The sequence below is a fragment of the Dunckerocampus dactyliophorus genome, chromosome 2, assembly GCF_027744805.1.
Source record: "Dunckerocampus dactyliophorus isolate RoL2022-P2 chromosome 2, RoL_Ddac_1.1, whole genome shotgun sequence".
In the NCBI taxonomy this organism is placed as follows: Eukaryota; Metazoa; Chordata; class Actinopteri; order Syngnathiformes; family Syngnathidae; genus Dunckerocampus; species Dunckerocampus dactyliophorus.
Window position 1 is genome coordinate 49743910 of NC_072820.1, and position 19196 is coordinate 49763105.

The 19196-nt window shown below is 42.6% G+C and overlaps 1 protein-coding gene across 10 annotated transcripts in view; it reads left to right on the forward strand.

The window, feature by feature from the left end:
• The window catches only part of ctnnd2b (catenin (cadherin-associated protein), delta 2b), a 181691-nt gene that overhangs the window by 52511 nt on the left and 109984 nt on the right, over positions 1-19196 (forward strand). For 9 of the 10 annotated variants that reach the window (XM_054762548.1, XM_054762565.1, XM_054762582.1 and 6 more), the window contains exon 3: positions 7503-7615. In XM_054762548.1, coding sequence (XP_054618523.1) covers positions 7503-7615 — 113 coding nt within the window. Of the gene's footprint in view, positions 1-2643; positions 2871-7502; positions 7616-19196 lie in introns of those variants that run through there. The other variant, XM_054762613.1, reaches the window with a different exon arrangement.

Consider the following 19196-nt stretch of genomic DNA (forward strand, 5'->3'; position numbering starts at 1 on the left):
ACCTACTTTTCACATGACTGTACTTTGCTATATACCTGAAAAGAGAATAGTTATTTATAAAGAAGTGGATTTGAAGTGGTGCATACAGTATTTATGACACTCCTAGTGTTTGGTTTGCTTTGGACCACTGGAAGCTTATTCAGACTTTACAGTTTTTTTTTATTATAACCAGTGTTGGGAAAATTGAGTTACAGTCGTCCCTCGTTTAGCGGTTAATTGGTTCCAGACCTGACTCCATAAAGGATTCATAAATGGAATATTTTTGTAGTTATATCAAAGAGAACCTGTTTATGACTTCCTAAATACGGTTTTTAACATCATTAGAGTCCTGTAGACATGAAATAACACCCCCATAGTTGCCTTTACACTCCTATTATTCATTGTTTACACCGCAGTGCACAACTTTTATGCTGCAGGTACTCGAGACGGCCCCTAGCTAGCAAGCTAACAAGCTAGGGGCTCACCAGTTAGCCTGAAATGTATTTCTTCTAAACTTAAGAAAGTGTTTCTAATGGAGTGGAGAAAAAAGACAAAGTAAGAAGCCAAAAACGTAAACACTTCCAGACGGAATGTCTGCCTGAGCCAGAGCATGTCGGCTTTGCTTGGCATGCAGCGTAACGATGCTGTAAAACAACGTCATGTCTCATCAGTGTAACATTACTGCCACCTAGTGACCAGAATACTACATATCACTTGTATTTCAATACGTTTGGACTAATTATAGAATACCTCCAAACAGTGATCATTGATTAATGAATTAATTTTGGAAAAAACGGGTTATTGCGAGGTACGGCTGTCATTGAATTAGTGTGGGTTTAGGTGCGGAAGGCGTCCGGTGAGGCCATGGAGCACGACTTTCAGTCAGCCTCTAAGAGGTTCTGACAAACCGTCTGACGCCTCAGAAACGGGAAGCAGTGCCCGGTGCAGACTGTTTACAGCGGGGACGGAAGCCTGCTGGCCTCAACTGAGGATATAGTCGGACGGTGGAAGGAAGCGTCTGCAGTAATGCAGTCGCTGTACCGGACCATCATGGTGAAGAGAGAGCTGAGCCGGAAGGCAAACCTCTCAATTTATCACCCCCATCTATGTTCCCATCCTCACCTATGGTCATGAGCTTTGGGTCGTAATCGAAAGAACAAGGTCACGGATACAAGCGGCTGAAATGAGTTTCATCCGTAGAGTGGCTGGACTCACCCTAAGGGATAGGGTGAGGAGCTCGGTCATCTGGGAGGGGCTCAACTTCACATGCTGCACCTTCACATCAAGAGGAACCAGTTGAGGTGGCTCGGGCATCTAGTCCGGATGCCTCCCGGAGGCCAGGGATCTACTGTACAAAAACGTTACCCTACCGAGGAAACTCTAAGCCAGGGGTCACCAAGGTTTTTCCTTGTGAGAGCTACTTTTACAAAATGAAAATGGCCAAGAGCTACTCATTTTTGTAACATTTATTTTCAGAGCTCATTTTAAACCCAAACAAAGCGAATATGCTTGTTTTACCAGAACATGAACAAAATGCTGGTGTCCACAACTCACATTTTGTATTTCAGAATGCATTTCTTTCTACTGTTCTTTCATTATTAACTGAAAACCTGAATGAAAAGTAGGCTTGCGGGCACCTCATGTGGTCATGGGGGGCTACCTGGTGCCCGCGAGCACCACGCTGGTGACCCCTGCTCTAAGCTATCAAAAGGAACAATCCGACGTCTTCCTGCCGCGGCCGCTTTGCTTAAGAAACACTAATTGCCAAGCGGCTACAGGTGTGCCTCGCTGTCCCACCTCATGCTGGAAGTTAGTATCTGGGCAGGAAACACAAAACAGACGTGACACGCAGGCGGAAACAGGAAATGACAGCAATAAAAGCATGACAATTGCGTTTTATAGCTTGAAAATACCAAACAAGAGTGTGAAATCTCAGTGCTTCATAAAAAAACACTATCAGTGAAGTATAAAGACATAAACATGTAAATTGTGGTACATGTACGCTGTACATTTCACCTGTGTTATCATGTATATAAAAATTATTACCAACTTATGCTGAAAATTGTGTTTTTTTTGTGTGGGAAAAACGACCTATTTTCTGAGGAAAAATAATAACAATGATAATTATTTGACAAAAATCTGCAAATTTGAGTTGAAGTCAAGCACAAACCTGCATAGGGCCCATTTTAGGACAGAAGACGTCATGTCACCATGGCTTTTTATGGGTTAAATTTTGGAAAACGACAAGAGATTAGTCCGTGAGAAGAGAGAACGTGCAATGTGGTCATTCTTAATTCATGTGCACACGTGTGTCGGTATGCATAGGCTGGACTAGTCCTGTGCATCTCGCTTGGTTGCCATCTTGTGCTTCTTCTCAAGTCCCTCCTTGCTTTTAGGGGGTGTGTGAGGAGAGGAGGGGGTACAGAAATTGACTGGTGAGCAGTGGGATTTTTTTTTTTGCAGGGCGGACCAGAGGGAGGGCCCATTGTGATGCAACGTTGCATGAATAATGCCACTGGGCTTCTAAATGCTCCGTTACCATGGGGACCTTTGTGCTTCAGTGAACACTGTGTGTGTGTGTGTGTGTGTGTGTGTGTGTGTGTACGGACCCCATGGAGGCAGTGATAAAGAGACATGGAGAAAGCCGAAACAGGCTCAAATGACACTTGTAGTCTCTCTCCCCCTCTCTCTTCATCTCTTTATTGCTCTCTCTCCCCCCACTCTCTCTCTCTCTCTCTCTCTCTCTCTCTCTCACTTTACTGTGTCTCGGCCCAAAGACAGATGAGTGTTAGGAGGTAGCAGAGAGAATGCTTCTTGGCCAGAGGCTTTCAAAGAGAGAAAGGATACTGAGGATACTGGAGTCTGCCCTGTGAAGTATGGTCCTTGCGAAGGTACGTGGGCTCACTCGCTTGCCTCGGTGGTGCGAGTGTTTCTGGGCTTGTGGTAACAGGTGTTTGCCTGTCAGGCCTTCACAGGCTGGACAAGCAGGCGGAGTGCGGCTTTTGTTTGGGGGGGTTTCAAAAAGCCTCCACGCAGTTTGCCGTCTCAGTTGAACCTCTCAGCGGCCGGTAGATACGCCAAGCAAGCAAACAGTCTTTTCTTTCATCGGTGATGTTTTCCGTGAAGTACAGTAGGTGTTTTTTAAATTTTCTTAAAATCAGAAGAGAGCACTTTTTTTTCTTGCATGCATGATGGTGAGATGTAAATACGACTTTTGGAGTACTTTTGGAGTACAGTGGTGTGAAAAAGTGTTTTCGCCCTTCCTGATTTCTTTGCATGTTTGTCACACTTGTTTCTGATCATCAAACAAATGTAAATGTTAGTCAACGACAACAAAACTGAACACAAAATGCAGTTTTTAAATGAAACATTTTATTATTAAGGGAGAAAAAAAGTGTTTGCCCCCTAAAGCTAAGAAGTGGTTGGGCCCCCTTAGCAGCAACAACTGCAATCAAGCGTTTGCCATAACTTGCAATGAGTCTCTTCCAGCGCTGGGGAGGAATTTAGCACAATTGTTGTCATTCAGCCACATTGGAGGCTTTTCCTTTTTAGGGTCATGCCACAGCATCTCAATAGGATTCAGGTCAGGACTTGGACTAGGCCGCTCCAAAGTCTTCATCCATTCAGAGGTGGACTTGCTGGTGTGTTTTGGATCATTGTCCTGCTGCACAACCCAAGTTGCTTTCAGCTTGAGGTCACCAACAGATGGCCGGACATTCTCCTTCAGCACAATTCATGCTTCCATTCATCACAGCAAGTCTTCCAGGTCCTGAAGCAGCAAAACAGTCCCAGACCGTCACACTACCACCACCATATTTTACTGTTGCTATGCTGTTCTTTTCTGAAATGCGGCGTTACATTTAAGCCAGATGTAATGGGACACACACCTTCCAAAAAGTTCAACTTTTGCCTCATCAGACCACAGAGTATTTTCCCAAAGGTCTTGGGGAAGTTAAAGTTGCTCCTACGGCTCAACAGTGTTTGCACTTGAGAGACAACAGCAGCACGTGCATGTGTGTGTGCGTGTGTGTGTGTGGTGCAGCATGCTAGCACGTGAACAAGACTGTAATGTAGCATAGCATTCTCCTCTCCGCAACAAAGAGCTGACGTGATGTGTTTTCTGCAGCTTTACTTGTCACCTTACAGTTGTGGAATGTTCCTCAAGGGCAACTTCATGTAGCATTAGCATTGCCAGCACACCTGCATCTCGCGTTGGAGTAACTGCATTGACTAATAATTAGATGCATGGACACGAAGACTCGTTTTCCCGACTCAAAGGGTCTCGTTAAAGAATCGAGTTTCACTGCCTCACGGGTGCTCGACGAAGGCTTGAGTTTCACTGACTCAAATGAAAAAAACTAGAGTTTCACTGACTTACAGGTGGTTGACGAAGACTCAAGTTCCACTGATTCACAGTTACTCGACAAAAGCTCGAGTTTTATTGACTCACAAGTTCTCGACAATCACTTGAGTTTCACTGAAAGGGTCTCGTTAAAGAATTGAGTTTGACTGACTTGTGGCCGTTCAACAACGACTCTAGTTTCACCGACTCACTTGGTTTTGTTGAAGGATCAAGATTCAGACTCAGGAGTACTGGACGAAGACTCGAGTTTTACCGACTGACGAGTACTCAGCGAAGACTCGAGTTTCACTAACTCATGGGTTGACAAAGACCTGACTTTCACTGACTCATGGGTGCAACTTGTTGCACAGGTGTTTGTGACGGGCGCCTCGAGTGAATCGCTTCAGTTACTCGTAAGAACTCGAGTTAAGCGTTTTTCTGTACGCGCCCCTCGGTGGTAAGAGTTTGGACCCGCCCGGGCGACATGAAAGTCAGCAGCTTTCTTCCATAAATGCTAATTCCCTTTTAAATGAGTAAGAATAGCAACATGCATGCATCATTGCATTTGTGTGTGTCCACTTGCCACTAATCATAATAATAATTAGATGCATGATTACAGAGGAAGTGGGCTGTGGATGTGTTACATTATTGACTCCATAAATAATTCACTTTCATCATATTATGTCGCTGTGGAGGAACGACGAGCGCCGCCTCAGGCGTGCAATCTTCCCATACATTAATCAGGTTTGTCGTCATTCTTCTGGATCGTATGCCGTCGTCAAATTTTTTGTGACAAAGCACTAAAAATGGAATACTTGTCCGCTCTGATGCGGCCGTTTTTGTAAACACCCTACTTACTCGTGCACACATGATCACTCGTGAAATAAATAAATGCAGTATACGCTCACCAGCCACAGTATTCAGTACATCTAATACAAGCATCCATCAATCAAAAACAGGCTTTACAAAGTCAACTATTGTAATCCCAGTGCTCATTTTTTTAATTAAATGATTATTATTGTAGTCTAATTTTAGTCTCCATTGTGAAGGTTTTGAAGGGAGGTTTATTGTTCATTTTTATTATTTATTCCCACCCTATTTTGGATACGTCAATCAACTTGTTGGTTTCATTATTTTTTGCTGAATCTGGTATACGATTCATTTGAGTCACTCGTCACAGAGCACATGCGCAGAAACTCTCGTGAGTACTTGAGTACTCTTGAGTACTCGTGAGTAAGTGAAACTTGGGCAGCCATCGAGTATCCGTGAGTCAGTGAAACCCAAGTAGTTGCCGAGCACCCGTGTGTCAGTGAGACTTGAGTCTTTTTGTCGAGTAAGCGTGAGTCAGTGAAAGTCAAGTAGTTGTCGGGCACCCGTGAGTCATTGACACTCTAGCCTTTTTGTTGAATACCCGTGGGTCAGTGAAACAGGAGTCTTCGTCGAGCACCTGTGAGTCAGTGAAACTTGAAACTTTGTTGAGTACCTGTAGTCCTTGAAACTTGAGTCTTTTTGTTGAGTACCCGTGAGTGAGTAAAATACGAGTAGACACAAAACACCTGTGAGTCAGTGAAACTCGAGTAGTCATGTAGCACACGTGAGACAATGACACTCTTCGTCGAGCGACTGAGTGAGTCAGTAAAACTTGAAACTTTGTTGAGTGCCTGTGAGTCAGTAAAACTCAACTAGTCACAGAGCACACGTGAGTCAGTGAAACTCGAGTAGTCATCGAGCACCCATGGGTCAGCGAAACTCAAGTCTTTTTGGTGAGTACCCATGGGTCAATGATACTCAAGTAGTCGATGAGCACTCCGGGCTTTTTGTAGCATACCCATGAGTCAGTGAAACTCAAGTAGTTGTCTAGTACCCGCGAGTGACTGACACTCTAGTCTTTTTGTTAAATGCCCGTGGGTCAGTGAAACATGAGTCTTCGTCAAGCACCCGTGAGTCAGTGAAACTCTAGGCTTTTTTAGAGTACTCATGAGTCGGTGAAACTCGGGTAGTTGTCGAGTACCCGTGAGTCACTGACACTCTAGTCTTTTTGTTAAATACCCGGGGTCAGTGAAACATTAGTCTTCGTCAAGCACCTGTGAGTCAGTGAAACCTGACACTTTGAGTACCCATAAGTCAGTAAAACTCGAGTAGTCACAGAGCACCCGTGAGTCAGAGAAACTCTAGTCTTTTTTGTGAGTACCCATGCGTCAGTGATACTCAAGTAGTCGACAAGCGCCTGTGAGTCAGTGAAACTTGAGTAGTCATCAAGCACCTGTGGGTCAACGAAACTTGAGTCTTCATTGAGTACCTGTGAGTCATAGAAACTCATGGGCTGAGTGAGGGAATCATTAGTTTTGTTGAATTTGTGACGCAGCTCAGGCAGGAAGGGGAAAGGCTTGCTTTTTCCACGGTGCTGATAAATTCATACAAATGCAGTTAGGGTTACTGCATTTGGGTCCTGTTTTGGTAAAAAAAACAAACATATGAATTTGCAGTATTTAAAGCAGTATTGCAGTATTTAAACACGGCTAAGTTGCCATCATGTGACCTATTGGGATTCTGTCTGGAATGTCACCAGGAGATTGCGATAAACCAATTTAGTGACACAAATCCTAATGTTAAACCACACTGCAGGCGCTGCATGCTCTTGCAGCCAATTTGACAACCGGTCTGTGTTTTGCATAATTTGGGGAAATTGGTTATGTTAAATTAGCCATAATGATCGCTGCAGCTGACATGAACGTCATAATCAGCTGTTGGCTTGCTACGTGTGCCAGCTAATTAGTGCTCAGCGTTGTTCATCATGCTCAACCAGCAGAAATCTGGCACCAGCAGAAGGCAAGCTGAGGTCTTGAGAAAGTTCAGCTGTTCGATGATGCGTTGTCACACAATGCACAATACTAATTTACGTATGTGTAATATTTCAGGCATGTAAATTAGACTGTAGTGCTGTACTTTTTGAAAGGAAGTGAAATGTAGCAGAAAAAGGGACGAGTAACAAACTCTTGCCACCATACGGTGAAACTGGCGGACAAACAAAATGAAAATCTGCTCTGTCGTCCCGCCAGACGGCAGAATGCATTTCGCAACAATTAAAAATGTGTCAGGGACGATGGATCCAAAATAATATTTAGCACGGGTGTAAATAGAACAGCTCTGACTCGCTTCCCCCTTCCTCTCTTCACTCCAGGAGTTGCAGTTTGAACGTCTGACCAGGGAGCTGGAAGCCGAACGACAGATTGTTGCCAGTCAGCTGGAGAGATGCAAGCTTGGCTCTGAGACTGGAAGCATGACGAGCATCAGGTGTGTGTGCGTGTGTGCGTGCGTGTGTGTGTGTGTGTGTGTGTCCATAAAATTAGACTCTGCTGTGATATTCCTGCAGCTTTACCATTCCGCAATACACAGCTCCCAACAAAATACAATATCTCTGGGGTTCTTTTCATCTCCACTACAAAGGTGATCAATCAATACACACAGCCACAAGCCAGCCTTGTTTTTTAGGATGTGATCTCATTCTCTAAGTCATTTTGTGGATTAGAATTGGAGAGAATGTTTTTTTTATTTTGTGGGTACATGTAATGAAAAAAATAAGGTGTTGAGCTAACCAGGTTTTTGTCAAATCTCACGAAACTTTTGATAAACAGCTGATCATGGCCACTGACTGACAAATGATGTTCTTAGTGGAACATGAGCATGACTTCCTGTCTGTGATGTAGGGTGAAAGTCCATGACCCAATGTAGTGTCGTAGTAAGTTGCATTATCTCGCAAAAGTTATTGCGGTAGTTCGCAAACGTTATTGCGTTATCTCTTTAAAGTTATTGCGTTATATCGCAAAAGTTGTTGTGTTATCTAGCAAACGTTATTGAATTATCTTGCAAAAGTTAACGAATTATTTTGCAAAAGTTATAGCGTTATCTCTCAAAAGGTATTTTATTATCTCGCAAAAGGTATTGTGTTATCTCGCAAAAGTGATTGTGTTATCTCGTAAAAGTTATCGCATTATCTTGCAAAAGTTATTGTGTAATATCGCAAAAGTTAATGCTTTATCTCACAAAAGTTATTTTATTATTTCGCAAAAGTTATTGCATTACCTCTGAAAAGTTATTGCATTATCTCACATAAGTTATTGCGTAATCTCTCAAAAGTTATTGCATTATCTCTCTAAAGTTATTGCATTATCTCACATAAGTTATTGCGTTATTTTGCAAAAGTCATTTCGTTATCTCGCAAAAGTTATAGCGAGATCTCGCAAAGATCTTGTTGCTTATTTAACCCATCAAAATGATTTAGCCCCATGCCCCGTAGGGGGCTCCGTACTTAATTAATTAAGAAATGATGGCTGTTTCATGATTGATTAGAACCTATTATTAGTAAAAAAAATCTCCAAAGACAAGTCATATGTAGTATTGTGGTCACTAGGTGTCAGTAATGTTATATTGATGAGACATTACCTAACATTACATTACCTTTACTTGCACTGGCATGGATGCAGAGTCTGACATGACATTGTGAAAAAAGGTTCTCCTCCAATTCCGTGTGGAAGTGGTACATTTTTGGCTTCTTACTTTGTCCTTCTTCCCCACTAAGTTTCAAACCCTTTTTAAGTTTGGAATAAACGTAGCCTGCGCATAAGAGTTGCACAATGTAGTGTAAACACAGCCAGCAGTAGTGAAGCAGTGTCTATTATTTTACACTAGCTGCCCTGCATATCAAGTAAGCGATAAACGTCATTGTAACGTCATTGTAGGCTCTCGTCCATCTTTTTTTTTGTTTAATGCCATGCGATCGACCCACATTGCGTTCGAGGTACTATAACAACAAAGAACTGTCCCTATGCTAACGTGTGAATTATTTTGCCTTATCATTGCTTATTATGTCTACTATATTGGTACCACTGGTACGTCAAGTGTTGCCATTTTGCACTTTGTTCGACAGTGCTTGAATGCAACATAGTTGTGTGCATGCTGCGAGACGCAAAAGTTTGTTTGGCGACGGAAGCACCAACTGCGATGGTCAATCCGGCCTCAAAACTTGCAGCGAGGCGAACACAATTTAATAAATGGTGGTAGATCGTTCCTGTAATCTGGAATTGCAACAGGCAAGCAGAGTGGATTATGTACGTACGGCTTGGAGAAACGCCTTCTCTAGCTTGTTAGCCTCTAGCACTAACCCGACGACCAGGCTAACGGCTACACCGTCACTCCGATCCCATCGGTACAGTCTGTAAAGTTCATTACTGGAGCAGCAGAGAGCAAAACTGCAGTTTTTATGTCACCTCTGCAGCTTTCTTTGGAGTTCTTTGGGTTTGTTCAATTTTTTTGATGAGCGCAAGTCAACTGTACATGGTCTGAACAAGCTGTTATATACTGTCGCATCTGTTTTGAACTTGTACTTCATCTTCCCTCTCAAGATAGAGTAAATGCGCCACACACATCTCATTCTCCAAGTGAAAGCAGCTCTTATGAAAGAATAACAGTAAACCACTTAGCCTTCCTCTCAGGACGACGAAACGCAGTTAAATCCTCAGGCTCAGTCCGAGTCCATTTCAAACACACGCATGCGTGATGAGGGACGGTCATTTCGCTTTGATTCTGCTAAGTGAGAAGGGATTCCCGCCATCACAGACTAATTGCTGTTCAAGCAGCATCCAACTGTCATGTCAGCTTTAGAAGTGGATGCTGGAGATGAGACCGACAAACGATAAATGAATTTGACGGTAAGTGCTGCATATATTTAGCGCAGGGGTGTCCAAAGTGTGGCCCGGGGACCATTTGCGGTCCGCGACACATTCTAAAAATATAAATTAACAAGAAGACCAGCAAAAATGAAAAAAATCAACAGTATTTTTACTTTAATTTAATTTAATTTATTTATTAGGGACAATGCATATTGATGAACATCTGCAAACAAGACAGATGGAAATATGCCAGATTACAGCACAACTGCTAGTTTCCATCTGTAGTCCCCTGGCAGGAAACACCATATAACAGTAAACAATGGAAAAACAACAAACAATGGAAGACAAAATAGACACAAAACATAAAAAGGCTAGAAAAAGGCTGGTTTTGTTTCATCCATGTTTTGAGATTGGTTTTGAAGATTGTATATGTCTGAGAATCTCTTATTGTTGATGGCAGGCTATTCCGATATTTTGTTCCTTTTACTGACAGCACTGTTTGTCCAAAAGTGGTGCGTCTGTGATCCTAGCGCCCATCCATCCGTCCATTACAAGAATAAAGTCAAAATATTAATACAAATTTGTAATCCAATGAGAAAAAGATGAGTCATAATATTAAATATAACGTCATTTTAGTTGAAAGTTGACAGAAAAGTCGTAATAGTATGGGAAATAGGTAAAACAACAAATAAATAATAAAGAAAATTAGGTCGGGGAAAAAGTTAGAAGAAAGTTAGAATAAAGTTATAATTACAAGAATAAAATGTACAAGAGGAAAACTGAAATAGTTGGAAAATTAAAAAATATATAAAAGCAGAAATGGAAAAAGCAGCTGTAATTTTACAAGAATAAAGTCAAAATATCAAGAGAAAAAAGTCGCAATTTTAGGAGAACAGAATAAATAAAGAAAAAAATGTATTTTTAAAAAAGTTGTAACATTATGAGAAACAAAACAAAAAAAACTAGATAAAGTTCTCATTTTGGGGGAAAAATATAATAAAATGGGAATAAAGTCATAATATTACGAGAGGAAAATATATGAAGATTATTTAAGCAGGAAGTTAAAATATTTGGACAATTGAAAAAAACAACAGCCAACTTGGGAAAATCAGCAGTACCTTTACAAGAATAAGGTCAAAATATTAAGAGAAGAAAGTTGTGAAAAAGTTTTAATAGTACGAGAAACAAACAAAACAATTTTTGGAATTGGAAATTTTTGGAAAATTAGGTTGGGAAATGTCTGAGTTATAGTATGGGAATAAAGTCACAATTTTACAAACAAAAAATCACAAAGACGATTTAAGGAGAAAATTTCAATACTTGTAGAATTAAAAAGCAACAAAAACGAGGGAAGAAAGGAGCAAAGAGTGAAGCTGATATCAATGATCGGCTTTTTCACCTACACGACAAAGCTGAGATGAAATGTAGCTAACTTGTTAGCATCGCTTTACAAAATAGCAAAGTGGCAAAGTTGCATCCTTTCATTTTTCACTATGTGGCCCTCGCTGGAAAAATGCACACACCTGGTCTAGTGAAACCGATTTCACTGATTCAGACCAGAGAAAGCAATCTGGAAGCGTCAAAGCACCGTCCGTCTAACTCGTTGAACAAGCAGCTTATCCGGTGGCAAAGACGTACACATTTTCACATCTCCACTAACCATCCAAGTCTTCCCTTTAGTTTGATACCGAGCTTATCCATGTCGACTTTGTACATGCAGAGAAAAGTGTTATTTATTGTTGATAATGTCTTTTTCTACCAAGCCAGGGTTTTAAGAGGTTAGTTAATTTGAACATTTGGCAACTTGATTGAAGTTCCTTATGAAACCAAAGACATGTGTCCGTACCTGCCAGCCAAACCCTCGAAGAAAATTGCCTGTGAATGAGTGTCAAGTGCTGCTGAGCGCGTGTGGGAGGTGCTGAAGTTCTGCTGTGCGTTGCGAGATAAAGCCTTTCTGAGGTGCTAATGAGTCCTTCAGCTCTGCCTTTGTTTCAGTCGCCACAGGTCACGCGGTGTCTAGCGCGGCATCTGCTGCTGCTTTGCCACTTCATAAAGCACAAAGTGTGCCTTGCGCAGGCATGTGTGTTTGTTATTTTGGGCCCTTCATCCCATGAGAGACAACATAACTTACAATACGTTACTAATTTCAGCTCAGGAACTGTGTAGGGAACATGGGCCGAGGCAGAACCCCTTACATTCTATCTCTTTTAACGTACTGGCATAATAGCGTGCGACACAACAACAACAGAATGAGAGTCCAGAGCGCTAGCCGTCGAGTTGAAAGCCTGAACTGTAAACTTGGCATCCAGCATCACTCTTAGTAAGGTTTACCATCGTACATTTGCACCACCACACTGGCTGGCATCAGTTACACACCCATACAGTATACCAGTATGCTGTACTTACATACATAGTACACATATGAACAAGACTCATGTTCAAGATTCAAGATTCAAGATTCAAGAGTTTTATTGTCATGTGCACAGTAAAACAGGCAGTTATACCATGCAATTAAATTCTTATTCTGTTCATTCTCCCAAGAAAAGAAAGAAAACACAAGAAAGAATAAGAACATAAGAAACATAAATACCAATAAATTAAACAACAACAGAAGAGACATCAATACAAATACATAATACAAATAAATACATAAATGAAGTGCTATGAGTGTGTGCGTGTGTTGCGTGCGGCGTGTGCGAGTGCTTCGTTGAGGAGCCTGATGGCCTGTGGGTAAAAGCTGTTTGCCAGCCTTGTGGTCCTGGACTTCAAACTCCTGTAGCGTCTGCCTGACGGTAGGAGTGTGAATAATGAGTGTTGTGGATGTGTGCTGTCCTTGATGAGGTTGTGTGTTCTTCGTAGGACTCTAGTTTTATAAATGTCTTGCAGTGAGGGGAGGGCTGCCCCAACAATGTTCTGTGAGGTCTTGATCACCCGCTGGAGTGCCTTCCTATCACGTGTTGTACAGTTACCGTACCAAACAGTGATGGAGGCGGTAAGGACACTTTCCATAGTGCATCTGTAGAAGCAACTCAGGATTGTGGTGGACATGCCAAATTTCCTCAGTCTTCTCAGGAAGTACAGTCTCCTTTGGGACTTCTTGATGATTTGTTGGGTGTTGTGAGACCAGGTGAGGTCCTCGCTGATGTGTGTGCCAAGGAACTTGAAGGTTTTCACCCTCTCCACCTCAGTCTCACCAATAAACAGGGGTCTATGTGGCTCCTTTTCCCTTGTTCTTGGGTCGATGATCATCTCTTTAGTCTTATCTGTATTGAGAAGGAGATTGTTATCACGACACCAAGCTATGAGGTCCGCCACCTCTCTTCTGTATGATGTTTCAACACCACCAGTGATCAGTCCGATGACTGTAGTGTCATCCGCAAATTTAATGATGCTGGTGTTGTGCTGGGAGGCCACGCAATCGTAGGTGAAGAGCGTGTAGAGGAGTGGACTCAGCACACACCCCTGTGGGGTCCCAGTGCTCACAATTCTTGAGCTGGATGTGCGGTTGTGGACTCTGACTGACTGGGGCCTGCCTGTTAGAAAGTTAAACACCCAGTTACAGAGGGAGGGTGACAGGCCAAGTGTGAGGAGCTTATTTGTGAGTTTGTGGGGGCAGACTGTATTAAAAGCAGAGCTATAGTCTATAAATAGCATTGTGACGTATGTGTCCTGGCCCTGTAGGTGAGAAAGGGCTGTGTGGATGGCAGTGTTGACTGCATCATCCGTGGACCGGTTCTGGTGATATGCAAACTGTAGAGGGTCCACAGTTGCCGGGATGCTATTTTTGATGTGGGTCATGACTATTCTTTCAAAGCACTTCATAACAATAGGAGTGAGTGCTATAGGGCGATAGTCATTCAAGCAGGTCACGTTGCTCTTCTTGGGTACGGGCACTATGGTGGTGGACTTAAAGCATGTCGGCACAGATGCTTGTGCAAGCGACAGGTTAAATATGTCAGCAAGCACATCAGCTAGCTCTGATGAGCAAACCCGAAGTGCACGTCCTGAGATGTTGTCTGGGCCTGCTGCTTTTCGTGGGTTTGTTTTGTTTAGAACCCTGCGCACATCAGCTGATGTCACCATGAGAGGTGAGTCCTGTGTGCTCCCCAGGTTCAGCCACCCTCTCTGCTCATCAGGAGTTTGGGTGTCAAAGCGGGCATAGAACTCGTTCAGCTCATCAGGAAGTGTGGTTTGGCTGGACGTGGCTACGCTACTCTGCTGTCGATAGTCTGTGATGTGCTGGAGCCCCGCCCACATGCGCCGAGGGTCTGAGGTGGAATAGTAGCCCTCCAGCTTCTGTCTGTACTGTCTTTTGGCCTCTCGTATGGACCTCCTCAGGTCATATCTGGCCTTTTTGTAGTCCTCAGCGGTGCCCATGACAAATGCAGTCGAACGAGCACGTAGCTTAGCCCTTACATCACAGGGAGCTTTTTTAAGAAGTTGTCTGTATGTTGGATAAAGGAATATAGAGATGTGGTCAGCCTTTCCAAAGTGGGGTCTTGGAACAGCCTTCAAAGCACCTTTCATGTTGCAGTAGACTTGGTCCAGGATGTTATTTTCCCTTGTGGGAAAGCTCACATGCTGGTAATATTTGGGGAGGACAGTCCTGAGGTTACAGTGGTTGAAATCGCCAGATATAATGAATACAGCGTCTGGGTGTTTGGTCTCGTGTTTATCAATGATGTCATGCAGGAGGCCTAGTGCATTAGCAGTGTTAGCTCGTGGTGGGATGTAAACAGCAGTTAAATACACAGCGCTAAACTCACGAGGCAAATAAAAAGGTCTGCATTTCACCATCAGCAGCTCAATGTCCTGCGAGCAGTGCTTTTCCATCGTCTGTACGTCTGTGCACCACCGTTTGTTGACGTAAACACAGACGCCGCCACCTCTGTGTTTACCAGACGCTAAAGTCCGATCTCCCCAGTAAGCAGCAAATGTTTCCAACTGGATCGCCGAGTCCGGTATATCCTCCGTCAGCCAGGTTTCTGTGAAGGTGAGGACACAGCATTCCCTGATCTCACGATGAGCTGTAATCCTTGCTCTTAGTTCGTCCATCTTGTTTTCGAGGGAGCGGACGTTGGCTAGCAGCAGGCTTTGTAGCGGTGGCCTCGTCGCTCTAGCTTTTAGCCTAGCATGCAGGCCGGCCCGCTTGCCTCGTTTATGCCTTGGATGCTTTGCTCGCCGGGTATTCAGCTCACCAGGTCCGCAGGCTGCTGTGTTCTCCCGGCGCAGAAGAAAGGCAAAGTCTGAGAGGCTAAATGAAGGTTCATGGTGAACCCTGCCGATGTTCAAAAGTGTCTCTCTGTTGTAATGTACTGCGTGAGTGTGTTGAATGTCCAAAATGAACAACAAAATAGCAAAAAATAGAAAAAAAATGGGAGAGTGTCACAGCGACGTCTGCCTCGGAGGGCGCCATCTTGCATGTATTGTATTGCATGTACAGTATGTGACCATCTACTGCATATATTTAGCGAGTAATCAGAGAACTATAGATATTTTTTTCAGAAAAGCAACTGCTGACAACTCTAGACTAGTGTAGACTTCTGCAGACTCTGCTCTGCATGCACGAATCACTTTCTATCACCACATCAAGTAGCGACAGCAGAGCAGCTTGTTTGTTGTTTCTAAACATATTTGCTTTGCTTTTCATGGTGATGATGACATTTTGCAAACGTTTCATGGTCGTCATGGACCATTGCCTCAATAAGCCCTGCCTCCCCACAGGAACCCACCCCAGTCACAAAATCCGGTAGGAAACACTTACTACCTAAAATGTGAAAATTGTCCAATCCCATTCTAAACAGTAAATATGACACATTGGACTATTTTTCAACCAAATAAAACCCTGAAATGCATGTTTCTATTGTCTGATTACAATGGGGTGAAAAATGGCGCTTATAATGGAAGTCAGTGGGGTTTTCCCGATAGGAAACACTGTCACCTACAATGTAAAAAATGTCCAATTTGTTCTAAACAGTAAATATGACACATTTGACTATTTTTCAACAAAATGAAACCCTGAAATTAGAAAATGCATATTTATATTGTCTAACTACACTGCATTGAAAAATTGTGCTCATAATGGAAGTCAGTGGGGTTTTCCCGATAGGAAACACTGTCACCTACAATGTAAAAAATGTCCAATTTGTTCTAAACAGTAAATATGACACATTTGACCATTTTTCAACAAAATGAAACCCTGAAATTTGAAAACGCATGTTAATATTGTCTAATTACAATGTGTTGAAAAATGGTGACTGGGCTTGCCAAACAGTTTTGGTCTGATCAACAAACCAGAGGAAAAAAAAAAAACAGCCCCATTTCTAATAGTGTTTAAGTGGCATGGGCCAGCATTCTTGATTTTGAAGGCTCTTTGCAGATTACATTAACTACATTATTACCCTAAGTACTTTTTGACAGGAGATCTGCGGGGGTGCTACCGTTGTGATGTCAGAATACTGCCTTTCAATGAAGCTGGCAGACCAAATCAAAGCTGGTTTGCCAAATCCTAGTGGCGTTCCACTGCCGTTTTCCCAGTCCGAAGTTAGAAATGTCCGTTTCTTCTCGAATGCAGCATTAGTAACAAATCCCAATGAATTATACATTGAAATTCCTTTCAGTACATTTGTTGCAACTATCCCTGGAGCGGTATTATTTAGGACATGATTCCGCTGCATTACGGGGCAGCATCTTCTGAGTAGAATCATGCATGTGCACACACACACGCGCACGCACACACATTCATGCCACCACACACCACCTCCTGTGGCAGTCTGCCTCATTTGGCTGCGTATACGTGCAACATTTGTCTGGTAATTGCTCGCACGGTTGGACTGCATGCTTGTCTGGCTGCTGAGCTGTGCATGTGTGCATGTGTGCATGTGTGCACGTGTGTGTATGCATGTGCACGCAAGTATTGGCTGTAAATGCAGCACTCGTCTTGTAAGAAAATGTGACACGTCTAGCGAGGCCATTACCCAGAAGCTGTTGCGGACTTCGCCTGCCAGTTTCCACTCAGCAAAGTGTCTTTCCTACTGCTTTTACTTTGAAGGCACGTAGCAAGAGAAGTGTTAATCTCTTGAAGGAGGGTCACTAATAATCATTCGACACAAATATTTTTTTCCGTTTCTGGAGAATGTGTTGTGCTGTAATATTGAACAAATTCTGTCTGGTGGTTATTTTTTACTGTATGGCAGAACTGACAGAATTTTACGACAAAATGCTTTTTCTACACCAAAGCACGGGGGTGTCCAAAGTTTTTCCAGCGAGGGCTACATAGAATGCTGCTTTGTCACTTTGATATTTATTTGATAAAGCAACATGTAGATATGCTAACAAGTGATACATATTTCATCTCTTATAGGTGAAAAAGCCCATCATTAATATCAACTTCACTCTTTGCTTTTTTCCCATATTTGCTGTTGTTTTGTTTTTCAATTTTCCAAGTCTGTCAAATTTCTTAATAATCGTAATATCATGACTTTATTCCCACAATATTTTGACTTTATTCCCATAATGTTAGAACTTTTTCCCCAATTTAATTTTCCAAAAATTGCACCTTAATTTTTCTTTAATATTTCATCTCTACGCTACTCAAACTAATTGTGACTTTTTTGCCTGTTAGAATACGGCTTTGTTCTCTAGTTATTTTATTTATTCTCATAAAAATTACATTTTTACTTGACTTTCCAACTTTTTTAGCTTTCTTCATGTAATTATGACTTTATTCCCATAATATTTGGACTTTATTCTCGCTACATTATAACTTTTTCTTTTTTTTTGAAATTACAACTTTATTTGTGGTTTTCTTGTATTACAACATCATTTTTCTTCACTATTTCAATGTTATCCTGCTAAAATTGGGTTATATTTCCTCATAATATTACATTTCTTTTGCCACGGGCCAGTAAGAAAACAGCCAGAGGCCACAAATGGCCCCTGGGCCGCACTTTGGACACCACTGCCATAGCATAATAAATAACAGACGCTCCCATTTAGCGTTGTTGTTTGCGACATTTTATATTTGCATTCCAAGTTATAAGAAGAGCTCATTACATATTAAACATATTTACACATGAAAAAAAAGAAAACAAAAATCCAATCTGGGATTTTAGGATTTTGAGTGATTTTACAAACTTGAGGCTGTACGGAAAAAACGGAAACCAACTGAGGCAAGATGAACGGTTTTTAAGGGAGATATAGAGGTAAACGCAAAAGTACGTATAAACAGTTGGGGGATGTTGATGACAGACGGTATTGAAGCGTAGACTCACATATTCTTGAATGAATCTCCTTAACTGCCACTCTCTGTCCACTTTGTTGCTTTACAGTCATTTTGCGTAATATTCTCTTCCACTCCCAGCAGGCGAGAGCTGTGCTGACATCTCCCCAGGAACAAATCTCATTTGCAGCGTCGGCTGAATTATTGTTTTTCTTTATCTGGGAGGACAACTTGAACGATAAGCAATAAAAGAACGAATTATGCGCTGACAACAATATGATGTATTGAAAATACGTCTAAAGCAACTCCCTAAGCGATACAATACACTCCAATAGAGATGCAACACCCATCCATCCATCTGTCCGTCCTTTTCAGAACATTTGATATCATAATAAACGTTGTGGTACTTGCTTTCCACATGATTTTGAATCAAGCTATTCAATAGCGTTAGCATTAACGCACACGGTTGATCTATCATGGCCGTTTTTCATACACATACAGAGAAAAGAGTTTTCAAATTAAATTAACCGAGGATAGCAGATCCCCCGAAACCATCCATCCATCTTTTTCCACTTCCACCATCTGAGGTCGGCTCGTGGAGGCAGCAGCCTAAGCAGGGAAGCCCAGTCTTCCCTCTTCCCAGCTACTTTGTCCAGCTCCTCCAAGGGGATTCCAAGGCGTTCCCAGGCCAGTTGAGAGACATAGTCTCTCCAACGTGTCTTCCCCGGGGCATCCTGCCGGTCGGACGTGCCCTGACACCTCCCCAGGGAGGCGTCCGGGAGGAATCCTGACCAGATGCCTGAGCCAACTCATCTCTGGCTCCCCTCAATGCGGAGGAGCAACGGTTCTACTCTTTCTCCCGGACGACAGTACTTCTCACCTTATCTCTAAGGGAGAGCCCAGCCACCCTACGGAGAAAGGTCATTTCGGCCGCTTCTACCCGCAATCTTGTTCTTTCGGTCACTATCCAAAGCTCATGACCATA